This window comes from Nerophis lumbriciformis, linkage group LG05 (genome assembly GCF_033978685.3).
Source record: "Nerophis lumbriciformis linkage group LG05, RoL_Nlum_v2.1, whole genome shotgun sequence".
NCBI classification, from domain to species: Eukaryota; Metazoa; Chordata; class Actinopteri; order Syngnathiformes; family Syngnathidae; genus Nerophis; species Nerophis lumbriciformis.
In genome coordinates this window covers 11,734,506-11,747,784 of record NC_084552.2, presented here as the reverse complement: position 1 = coordinate 11,747,784, position 13,279 = coordinate 11,734,506, and the positions used below count along the sequence as shown (strand labels likewise).

At 44.4% G+C, this 13,279-nt stretch overlaps 1 protein-coding gene across 1 annotated transcript; it reads right to left on the bottom strand.

Moving 5' to 3' along the window:
• Positions 1–353: 353 nt before the first annotated feature.
• On the bottom strand, positions 354–12,999 carry LOC133605803 (amphoterin-induced protein 2-like). The gene is made up of 2 exons (XM_061959106.2): positions 12,872–12,999; positions 354–2,414 (listed from the first exon to the last, which is right to left on the bottom strand). Exon 2 carries the CDS (start codon positions 2,363–2,365, stop codon positions 932–934), a length of 1,434 nt encoding a protein of 477 aa, XP_061815090.1. The 5' UTR covers positions 2,366–2,414; positions 12,872–12,999; the 3' UTR covers positions 354–931.
• Positions 13,000–13,279: the final 280 nt, after the last annotated feature.

Genomic DNA, 13,279 nt, shown 5'->3' with positions numbered 1-13,279 from the left:
AAAAAATAAATAGATATATTGTACTGGTTACCCGTTAACAAGCGAACGTTAGTTTGCTAGCTATTTTCTTAGCTAATTTTGTAGGTATACACCTCAGTCATATGTTGCTACTTGATATATGCTAACAATAGCATGCTAGCTATTTTACTTAATGTAGTAGCTGTTTAATGCTAACCGTAAGCATGCCATTGTACGCTCATTTTACTCCTATTCTTTTGTTATTTGACGCTATCTGGCCAGTGTGCTAGCTGTTAGCATATCAGTTCGGCTTTGACTCTTTAGCATCCACACGAAATGTCAATCGAAATTCCATTTTTTAATTCTTAAAAAATAAATAGATATATTGTACTGGTTACCTGTTAACATGCTAACATTAGTATGCTAATTTTGTAGGTATACACCTCAGTCACTTGATATATGCTAACAATAGCATGCTAGCTATTTTAGTTAACGTAGTAGCTGTTTAATGCTAACTGTAAGCATGCCATTTTGCTCCTATTCTTTTGTTACTCGACACTATCTGCCCAGCGTGCTAACAGTTAGCATATCAGTTCGGCTTTGGCTTCGAAATGAGGTTGCATCTTCTAATTCTTCAAAAATAAAACATTTTTAGGTGAAAACTACCAAAATGGCCCCCGCATCCTTTGATTTGTCAGTCTGTGGCCCTCAGTGGAACAAGTTTGGGAACCCGTGTCTTAGATGTTGGCATGTTAGCATTTAAGCTAGCGAGCTAGCGCCAGTCGATCTGCAAATTTATCAAAGTGCGATTATCAGTCGCGGTTTTTCTATCGTTTGAAATAAAAACGGTAATACTAACTGTTGAGAGTTTCACCGCAGCTAACATGAATAGGGTTTATCGTTACATCCCAGATTCCGACGTAATATAAGTGAAATGCAGACTACGTTTTTAGTGATACAGTTTTTTATGGCGTTACGCCACAAGGGTCGTGTCTGTGAGGGTCTGTCCCACGGTCCTGCTTCCGTTTTTAAGAATGCCCTCCGTGGCCACGTGACTCGTTACCGGGGATTTCGCACCACCGGTATCGGCGTCCTCCGCTTGGGGCTCCAAGAACGCCACCCGTTTCCCGTTAGACCTCCTCTGTCCCGACTCTACTTCTCTGGGGTCGGAGCAGAGCATCATAGCTCGCCCGCCGCACCCTCTCGATGCCCCGCCCCTGTTTCCCGTGCACCGACACGGCGTCAGGTACAGGTAGAGCAACACTAGGACGATGCTGACCACGCAGGAAGCCAGAGTGGTGAACGCCGTGTTGAAGTGCTCAGTCCCGCTGCGGTAAACCGAGCCGCCGGAAACGACGCCGCTCGTACTTCCAAGGACCACGTCGGGGTCATAGTCACGCCCACGAGCCGCTACGCACGCATAGGAGCCGGAATCCTCTATCAGAGCGCCTCGTATCTCCAGGCTTCCGTTAGGGAGGATGGCGAGGCGAGCGTGGGGGTCCTGCGTTGATGAATTGACCACGGTCGTGGGCGTCACCCAGAACACGACCGCATCCTTCATAGGAAGCGGCGCAAAGCCGGGACACGACAACCACAACCACTTCCCAGGATCCACCTGGTAGCTTCCGCCCTCGACCGAGTCGCCATCCAGGCTGCAGTTTAGCGTCGAGGCGCCGCACGGGTATTCGTCTCGAAAGTCCATCATCGGACGATACCGTGTCCACGTCCAGTACTCCAGCAAAGCCAGCAAAGCGCAGTCGCACACCAGCGGGTTCCCTTGCAAATAGATCTCGCCACGTCGGCTCCGAGAGAGCAGCGCGTGGACGTGGACACCGGAGAGTCTGTTGGAGGACAGGTCCAGGAAGGTCCAGTTGAGGTCCATGAGACCTACAGGAAGTGACGTCAGATGGTTTCCAGACAGGTAGAGCTTGACCATGCTCGGGAGTCCACTGAAGGAGTCGGGAGGGATGTGGACAATCTGGTTGCCAAACAGTAGCAGCTCCCTTAGATCCTTGAGTCCGGCAAACATGGACGTGTCGAGAGCTGACAGCTTGTTGGACGACAAGTCCAAGTGGAGGAGACGCGGCGTGCCGGCGAAGGCGTTCGCCTCGATGCCCTCGATCAGATTGCGGCAGAGGATCAGCGTGGCCAGCCGCTCCAACGTCCCGTTCGTCCAACCGGCGGGCAGCGTGGCGAGGGAGTTGTGGCTCAGGTCTAGGCGTGCGGTGTAGCCGGGGATGTATGAGGGCGGCGCTGACAGATTGCTAGCACTGCAGCAAATAATATCGCTGGCACACAGGCAGCGAGGCGGGCAAGGCAGCGCCCGGGGCGGGAAGCCGAGACACAGGGAGAGGAGCAAAGCGACGGCCGGGGGGACGCCTCGCAGTCGTGACGCCGTGAGACGCATCCTGGCTCAAACTCTCTGGTTACCGTCTCGCACGTGTCAGCTTTACCAGCTGAGGAAGACAAACATTAAACATGTTTTGTTAGTAAATCCAACTCAAGAAATCTGCCTTTACAAAGATAATACGTGAACAATATTGACTATGATGGAGAGATGGCTACACGATTGTAGGAACAACTGGTCTGCTCCTGATTGTTATCACACAACTTTCATTTTCACCACAAACACGTTCAAGATTAAACAAACATTGTACAGGATTGCAGAACAGGAACATTTAACCCTACATCATAAGTCAAACCTACGTCTTTAAGGGGTGTCCGAATTACAGCCCGGGTGAGGTTTTTTCAAAGAACTTACTAAGAGTCACCCTATCTCTAAGGGAGAGCTCTGCCATCCGGGAGGAGCTCAAAGTAAAGCACCTGCCTCCACATTGAGAGGAGCCAGATGAGGTGGTTCGGGCATCTGGTCAGGATGCCACCCGAACGCCGTCCGACCGGTAGGAGGCCACGGGGAAGACCCAGGACACGTTGGGAAGACTATGTCTCCCGGCTGGCCTGTGAATGCCTCGGGATTCCCCGGGAAGAGCTGGACGAAAGGGCTGGGGAGAGGAAAGTTTGGGCTTCCCTGCTTAGGCTGCTGCCCCCGTGACCGGACCTCGGATAAGCGGAAGAAGACGGATGGATGGATGGATACTAAGAGTCAGCATTCTGATAGCTGCCAGTATGTCAACATCTGGTGGCCATTGAAAGTAACTCAAGTCAGTAGCCAGTATTTGTACAGCAATGTGGTTAATTGCACAGCATTAACTTCCATGACCCAAATCAAACAACCTTCCCTTGTCATGGTGCAGGGGAAAACAATTGAACCAGCACAAAAGTTCAACACAAGGTCAAACATAACACAACCTGCTCATTGAATGTTGTGGGTATTATCAAATAATTGCAAATCACCATAAAGAAAATCTAAATGACACCCAATTTAAATCCATTACAATTTATGATGGGATAAATGCAAAATACTCTCTGCTCTCTTATCCATGTTTGGCGCATTTTAGCCGTTTTATATTTCTGATTGTTTACAACATTAAGGACAAGGTAGAAGTTGAAATTTCATCCATCCATCCATCCATCTTCTTCCGCTTAACCGAGGTCGGGTCGCGGGGGCAGCAGCCTAAGCAGGGAAGCCCAGACTTCCCTCTCCCCAGCCACTTCGTCCAGCTCTTCCTGTGGGACCCCGAGGCGTTCCCAGGCCAGCCGGGAGACATAGTCTTCCCAACGTGTCCTGGGTCTTCCCCGCGGCCTCCTACCGGTCGGACGTGCCCTAAACACCTCCCTAGGGAGGCGTTCGGGTGGCATCCTGACCAGATGCCCGAACCACCTCATCTGGCTCCTCTCGATGTGGAGGAGCAGCGGCTTTACTTTGAGCTCCTCCCGGATGGCAGAGCTTCTCACCCTATCTCTAAGGGAGAGCCCCGCCACCCAGCGGAGGAAACTCATTTCGTCCGCTTGTACCCGTGATCTTGTCCTTTCGGTCATAACCCAAAGCTCATGACCATAGGTGAGGATGGGAACGTAGATCGACCGGTAAATTGAGAGCTTTGCCTTCCGGCTCAGCTCCTTCTTCACCACAACGGATCGATACAGCGTCCGCATTACTGAAGACGCCGCACCGATCCGCCTGTCGATCTCACGATCCACTCTTCCCTCACTCGTGAACAAGACTCCGAGGTACTTGAACTCCTCCACTTGGGGCAAGATCTCCTCCCCAACCCGGAGATGGCACTCCACCCTTTTCCGGGCGAGAACCATGGACTCGGACTTGGAGGTGCTGATTCTCATCCCAGTCGCTTCACACTCTGAACTGAACCGATCCAGTGAGAGCTGAAGATCCTGGCCAGATGAAGCCATCAGGACCACATCATCTGCAAAAAGCAGAGACCTAATCCTGCAGCCACCAAACCAGATCCCCTCAACGCCATGACTGCGCCTAGGAATTCTGTCCATAAAAGTTATGAACAGAATCGGTGACAAAAGGCAGCCTTGGCGGAGTCCAACCCTCACTGGAAACGTGTCCGACTTACTACCGGCAATGCGGACCAAGCTCTGGCACTGATCATACAGGGAGCGGACTGCCACAATCAGACAGTCCGATACCCCGTACTCTCTGAGCACTCCCCACAGGACTTCCCGAGGGACACGGTCGAATGCCATCTCCAAGTCCACAAAAAACATGTAGACTGGTTGGGCAAACTCCCATGCACCCTCAAGGACCCTGCCGAGAGTATAGAGCTGGTCCACAGTTCCACGACCAGGACGAAAACCACACTGTTCCTCCTGAATCCGAGGTTCGACTATCCGGCGTAGCCTCCTCTCCAGTACACCTGAATAGACCTTACCGGGAAGGCTGAGGAGTGTGATCCCACGATAGTTAGAACACACCCTCCGGTTCCCCTTCTTAAAGAGAGGAACCACCACCCCGGTCTGCCAATCCAGTGGTACGGCCCCGATGTCCACGCGATGCTGCAGAGTCTTGTCAACCAAGACAGCCCCACAGCATCCAGAGCCTTAAGGAACTCCGGGCGGATCTCATCCACCCCCGGGGCCCTGCCACCGAGGAGCTTTTTAACTACCTCAGCAACCTCATCCCCAGAAATAGGAGAGCCCACCACAGACTCCCCAGGCACTGCTTCCTCATAGGAAGACGTGTTGGTGGGATTGAGGAGGTCTTCGAAGTACTCCCTCCACCGATCCACAACATCCGCAGTCGAGGTCAGCAGAACACCATCCTCGCCATACACGGTGTTGATAGTGCACTGCTTCCCCTTCCTGAGGCGGCGGATGGTGGTCCAGAATTGCTTCGAAGCCGTCCGGAAGTCGTTTTCCATGGCCTCACCGAACTCCTCCCATGTCCGAGTTTTTGCCTCTGCGACCGCTGAAGCCGCACACCGCTTGGCCTGTCGGTACTTGTCCGCTGCCTCAGGAGTCCTATGAGCCAAAAGAACCCGATAGGACTCCTTCTTCAGCTTGACGGCATCCCTCACCGCCGGTGTCCACCAACGGGTTCTAGGATTACCGCCACGACAAGCACCAACTACCTTGCGGCCACAGCTCCAATCAGCCGCCTCGACAATAGAGGCGCGGAACATGGTCCATTCGGACTCAAGGTCCAGCACCTCCCTCGTGACATGTTCAAAGTTCTTCCGGAGGTGGGAATTGAAACTCTCTCTGACAGGAGACTCTGCCAGACGTTCCCAGCAAACCCTCACAATGCGTTTGGGCCTGCCAGGTCTGTCCGGCATCCTCCCCCACCATCGCAGCCAACTCACCACCAGGTGGTGATCGGTAGAAAGCTCCGCCCCTCTCTTCACCCGAGTGTCCAAAACATGAGGCCGCAAATCCGATGACACAACTACAAAGTCGATCATGGAACTGCGGCCTAGGGTGTCCTGGTGCCAAGTGCACATATGGACACCCTTATGTTTGAACATGGTGTTCGTTATGGACAATCTGTGACGGGCAAAAAAGTCCAATAACATAACACCGCTCGGGTTCAGATCCGGGCAGCCATTCTTCCCAATCACGCCTCTCCAGGTTTCACTGTAGCTGCCAACATGAGCATTGAAGTCCCCGAGGGAATCACCCGGGGGAGCACTCTCAAGTACTCCCTCGAGTGAATCCAAAAAGGGTGGGTACTCTGAGTTGCGGTTTGGCGCGTAAGCGCAAACCACAGTCAGGACCCGTTCCCCCACCCGAAGGCGGAGGGAAGCTACCCTCTCGTCCACCGGGTTGAACTCCAACGTACAGGCTCTGAGCCGGGGGGAAACAAGAATTGCCACCCCAGCCCGTCGCCTCTCACTGCCGGCCACGCCAGAGTGCAAGAGAGTCCAGACCCTCTCGAGAGAACTGGTTCCAGAGCCCTTGCTGTGCGTCGAAGTGAGTCCGACTATATCTAGCCGGAACTTCTCCACCTCGCGCACTAGCTCAGGCTCCTTCCCCCCCAGCAAGGTGACGTTCCACGTCCCAAGAGCTAGCTTCTGTAGCCGAGGATCGGACCGCCAAGTGGCCCGCCCTCGGCTGCCGCCCAGCTCACATCGCACCCGACCTCTATGACCCCTGCTATGGGTGGTGAGCCCATTTGAGGGGGGACCCACGTTGCCTCTTCGGGCTGTGCCCGGCCGGGCCCCATGGGGACAGGCCCGGCCACCAGGCGCTCGCCATCGTGCCCCACCTCCGGGCCTGGCTCCAGAGGGGGGCCCCGGTGACCCGCGTCCGGGCAAGGGAAATCTGGGTTCCTTGCTTGTTTTCTTCATAGAGGCCTTCGAGCTGCTCTTTGTCTGATCCCTCACCTAGGACCAGTTTGTCTTGGGAGACCCTACCAGGGGGCATAAAGCCCCCGGACAACATAGCTCCTAGGATCATTGGGACACGCAAACTCCTCTACCACGTTAAGGTGGCAGCTCAGAGAGGAGTTTGAAATTTCACATTCTCTTAATAACCAATTATAATGATTAATAATCATCCATCCATCCATTTCCTACCGCTTGTCCCTCTCGGGGCCGCGGGGGGTGCTGGAGTCTTTCTCAGCTGTTAAATACCCATTATATTATTATAATAATACGCAACCTGCGTAATCATATATATATAGATATATACACATACATACACGCATGCATATATTATATATATATATATATATATATATATACATACACATACACATATATAAATATACATATACATACATATATATATATATATATATATATATATATATATATATATATAGACACATACACATACACATATATAAATATACATATACATACATACATATATATATATATATATATATATATATATATATATATATATCCATTTTATACCGCTTGTCCCTTATATATATATATATATATAAATATATATATATATATATATATATATATATATATATATATATATATATATATATATATATATATATATATATATATATATATATATATATATATATATATATATATATATATATATATATATATATATAAATATATATATATATATATATATATATATATATATATATATATATATATAAATATATATATATATATATATATATATATGTATATATATATCCGAGTTTTCCTGAAGTTCAACAGTGCTCAATACCGGAGTATTCCTTAGGTCAGGAAAAAACATATGGAGGCAATTTCTCCGTGTGTTTTTTCCTGACCTAAAGAATATATATACTGTACATATATACATAAAACAACAACAACAACAACAACAAATATACATATATATATATATATATATATTAAGGGTGTAACGGTACACAAAAATTTCGGTTCGGTACGTACCTCGGTTTAGAGGTCACGGTTCGGTTCATTTTCGGTACAGTAAGAAAACGACAAAATATAAATGTTTTGGTTATTTATTTACCAAATTTGTAAACAATGGCTTTATCCTTTTAACATTGGGAACACTATAATAATTCTGGCCAAAAATAGAAATAGCTGTGTGTGTGATGGATGTGAGCCACCACTAGGCTGATCAGTGCAACAGCAGGCAGTCATGAATGCTAAGCATAACAATAACATACAGGGTCCATTGCCAGGGTTCATGTGGTCAACATATATCTAATAAAAACTAAATAAGATAAGGCTCAGAATGGTTTCTTAACAAAACCTTTCTACATATAAAGTGCTTTTTTTGATTGATTGATTGAGACTTTTATTAGTGCAAACCTCATTTCCATATGAGTTGGGAAATTGTGTTAGATGTAAATATAAACGGAATACAATGATTTGCAAATCCTTTTCAACCCATATTCAGTTGAATATGCTACAAAGACAACATATTTGATGTTCAAACTCATAAACGTTTTTTTTTTGCAAATAATCATTAACTTTAGAATTTGATGCCAGCAACACATGACAAAGAAGTTGGGAAAGGTGGCAATAAATACTGATAAAGTTGAGGAATGCTCATCAAACACTTATTTGGAACATCCCACAGGTGAACAGGCAAATTGGGAACAGGTGGGTGCCATGATTGGGTATAAAAGTAGATTCCATGAAATATTCAGTCATTCACAAACAAGGATGGGGCGAGGGTCACCACTTTGTCAACAAATGCCTGAGCAAATTGTTGAACAGTTTAAGAAAAACCTTTCTCAACCAGCTATTGCAAGGAATTTAGGGATTTCACAATCTACGGTCCGTAATATCATCAAAGGGTTCAGAAAATCTGGAAAAATCACTGCACGTAAGCAGCTAAGCCCGTGACCTTCGATCCCTCCGGCTGTACTGCATCAACAAGCGACATCAGTGTGTAAAGGATATCACCACATGGGCTCAGGAACACTTCAGAAACCCATTGTCAGTAACTACTGTTGGTCGCTACATCTGTAAGTGCAAGTTAAAACTCTCCTATGCAAGGCGAAAACCGTTTATCAACAACACCCAGAAACGCCGTCGGCTTCGCTGGGCCTGAGCTCATCTAAGATGGACTAATACAAAGTGGAAAAGTGTTCTGTGGTCTGACGAGTCCACATTTCAAATTGTTTTTGGAAACTGTGGACGTCGTGTCCTCCGGACCAAAGAGGGAAAGAACCATCCGGATTGTTCTAAGCGCAAAGTGTAAAAGCCAGCATGTGTGATGGTATGGGGGTGTATTAGTGCCCAAGACATGGGTAACTTACACATCTGTGAAGGCACCATTAATGCTGAAAGGTACATACAGGTTTTGGAGCAACATATGTTGCCATCCAAGCCACGTTACCATGGACGCCCCTGCTTATTTCAGCAAGACAATGCCAAGCCACGTGTTACATCAACGTGGCTTCATAGTAAAAGAGTGCGGGTACTAGACTGGCCTGCCTGTAGTCCAGACCTGTCTCCCATTGAAAATGTGTGGCGCGTTATGAAGCCTAAAATAGCACAACGGAGACCCCCGGACTGTTGAACAACTTAAGCTGTACATCAAGCAAGAATGGGAAAGAATTCCACCTGAGAAGCTTCAAAAATGTGTCTCCTCAGTTCCCAAACGTTTACTGAGTGTTGTTAAAAGGAAAGGCCATGTAACACAGTGGTGAACATGCCCTTTCCCAACTACTTTGGCACGTGTTGCAGCCATGAAATTCTGAGTTAATTATTATTTGCAAAAAAAATAATAAAGTTTATGAGATTGAACATCAAATATGTTGTCTTTGTAGTGCATTCAATTGAATATGGGTTGAAAATGATTTGCAAATCATTGTATTCCGTTTATATTTACATCTAACACAATTTCCCAACTCATATGGAAACGGGGTTAGTAGATTGCACAGTACAGTACATATTCCGTACAATTGACCACTAAATGGTCAAGAGATAAGGTAAGGAAAATGATTTTTTTTTTTACTGAAACATCAGTACGAACAGCTATGTTAATACAATGTGAAATTACTTAATATTTAATAATATATTTTATAGTAAAACAGTGCTAAAAATGTGTGTATCAAATTTGAAACAGCAGGTATAAAAGGTCATCTAACTCTAAATTAGTCGACTGGCATTTTATTACATGTCATGTGTTATAAATAGCATGGATTACATGTTTCAAATAAATAAAATGTTTACATTACACAATATGGTATATTTAGAGGTAAAATAGGGGGGGGGGGGTTACCCACATATGCGGTCCTCTCCAAGGTTTCTCATAGTCATTCACATCGACGTCCCACTGGGGTGAGTTTTTCCTTGCCCTTATGTGGGCTTTGTACCGAGGATGTCGTTGTGGCTTGTGCAGCCCTTTGAGACACTTGTGATTTAGGGCTATATAAATAAACATTGATTGATTGATTGATTGACATATTGACTGTATTATTTTGTGGCGATCACTCGGTGTGTGTTGTGGTAATAAATGATAGCTTCATGACTTTTATGAGAGAGAAAAAAAATAAAACCCATTAAAAAAATACATAATGATGATGAATTTTTGTACGTTTTTTTAGATGCAAATAATGACAACATTGAAGACGCTTTGCAAAGGATAAATAATGTGAATTCAAGTGATCTGGAGCAGCTGCAGGCAGATTAAGATGACAAATGTTCTTTTGATGTTTGGAAATAACGTGATAGATAATTTTGTGTGTTGTATTACTGTATGTTGTTGTGAAAAATAACATGAAAATAATATTTTGTGACCGGTTGTGTCAAATATGATACACATTGAAAATAATATAAGAAATTGATTTTTAGGTCTACTACATTACTGTATTTTAATGTTATCATGGTGGTACTTAATGAATACTTAGGTCTACTACACTACTGTATTTTAATGTTGTCATTATGGTGGTGCTTAATGAATACTTAGGTCTACTACATTACTGTATTTTAATGTTGGTCATTATGGTGGTACTTAATGAATACTTAGGTCTACTACACTACTGTATTTTAATGTTGTCATCATGGTGGTACTTAATGAATACTTAGGTTTACTACATTACTGTATTTTAATGTTGGTCATTATGGTGGTACTTAATGAATACTTAGGTCTACTACACTACTGTATTTTAATGTTGGTCATTATGGTGGTACTTGATAAATACTTAGGTCTATTATGCTACTGTATTTTAATGTTGTCATTATGGTGGTACTTGATGAATACTTAGGTCTACTACACTACTGTATTTAATGTTGTCATTATGGTGGTACTTAATGAATACTTAGGTCTACGACACTACTGTATTTAATGTTGTCATTATGGTGGTACTTAATGAATACTTAGGTCTACTACACTACTGTATTTTAATATTGTCATTATGGTGGTACTTAATGAATACTTAGGTCTACTACACTACTGTATTTTAATGTTGTCATTATGGTGGTACTTAATGAATACTTAGGTCTACTACACTACTGTATTTAATGTTGTCATGGTGGTACTTAATGAATACTTATGCCTACTACATTACTGTATTTTAATGTTGTCATTATGGTGGTACTTAATGAATACTTAGGCCTACTACACTACTGTATTTAATGTCGTCATTATGGTGGTACTTAATGAATACTTAGGTCTACTACATTACTGTATTTTAATGTTGGTCATTATGGTGGTACTTAATGAATACTTAGGTCTACTACACTACTGTATTTTAATGTTGGTCATAATGGTGGTACTTGATAAATACTTAGGTCTATTATGCTACTGTATTTTAATGTTGTCATTATGGTGGTACTTGATGAATACTTAGGTCTACTACACTACTGTATTTAATGTTGTCATTATGGTGGTACTTAATGAATACTTAGGTCTACGACACTACTGTATTTAATGTTGTCATTATGGTGGTACTTAATGAATACTTAGGTCTACTACACTACTGTATTTTAATGTTGTCATTATGGTGGTACTTAATGAATACTTAGGTCTAATACACTATTGTATTTTAATGTTGTCATTATGGTGGTACTTAATACTTAGGTCTACTACACTACTGTATTTTAATATTGTCATTATGGTGGTACTTAATGAATACTTAGGTCTACTACACTACTGTATTTAATGTTGTCATCATGGTGGTACTTAATGAATACTTAGGTCTACTACACTACTGTATTTAATGTTGTCATGGTGGTACTTAATGAATACTTATGCCTACTACATTACTGTATTTTAATGTTGTCATTATGGTGGTACTTAATGAATACTTAGGCCTACTACACTACTGTATTTAATGTCGTCATTATGGTGGTACTTAATGAATACTTAGGTCTACTACTCTACTGTATTTTAATGTTGGTCATTATGGTGGTACTTAATGAATACTTAGGTCTACTACACTACTGTATTTAATGTCGTCATTATGGTGGTACTTAATGAATACTTAGGTATACTACACTATTGTATTTTATGATGTCATTATGGTGGTACTTAATGAATACTTAGGTCTACTACATTACTGTATTTTATGATGTCATTATGGTGTTACTTAATGAATACTTAGGTACTACACTACTGTATTTTAATGTTATCATGGTGGTACTTAATGAATACTTAGGTCGACTACACTACTGTATTTAATGTTGTCATCATGGTGGTACTTTCTGAGGTGGGACTTGGTGAAAAACTTTTTTTTTTTCATGCCACTACCTCAACATACTTCATATTTTGAAATACATAAATAAATAACTCTCATACGAGATATGTTATTATTAGAAAACACGCAACTTTTTTTTCTTTTTTTCCATTTTAGCAGACACATGCGGTATCGGTATTGGATTGTCATCGCCGATACTAGCCTGAATTTGAGCCGGTATCGGATCGAAGCGGGAAAAATGCACTGGTATCGCACACATCCCTATCGGACAGTGTCCGATACGTGTGGCGATATCTTTGCCACGAAATCGCAAAGGTAGAGTGGTGTCCCTAATAAAGTGTCTTTCTAAGGGTGACATCTTCCGTTTAATATTGTTCATAAAGTTGAAAATAAACAGAGAGAAATCAACACGCGAGAGCTCACCTTGGCGCCCACGCAGCTGCCGCCGGATCGAACCGTCATGCTCCCGTGCGACCGTCACGTCCGCACACTGCCGGCGCGACACGGCGCGCCACACGGGCTCTTTCTCGCGGCAAAGCGCGCCATCGTGCAGTCTAAAAAAAAAAAAAAGAAGACCCCCCACCGGGGGCGTGTGCGCGTGCGCGTGCGCCGCGAAGAAGGCAAAGGCCGCATGTGGGGTGTTCACCTGCAGGTGGAGTCGCGTGACGCTGGTGGGAGGGGACAGAGGAGGAGAGGAAGCACGAGCAGCGTGGAAAAAAAAAAAAAAAAAAAAAAATGTCCACAACGTACCCCACCGGGCATCACGCCACTCTTTAGGCCTCATCCGGGATATAGTTGATATTGCAATAATGACGTCGTTCTTTTTTGACA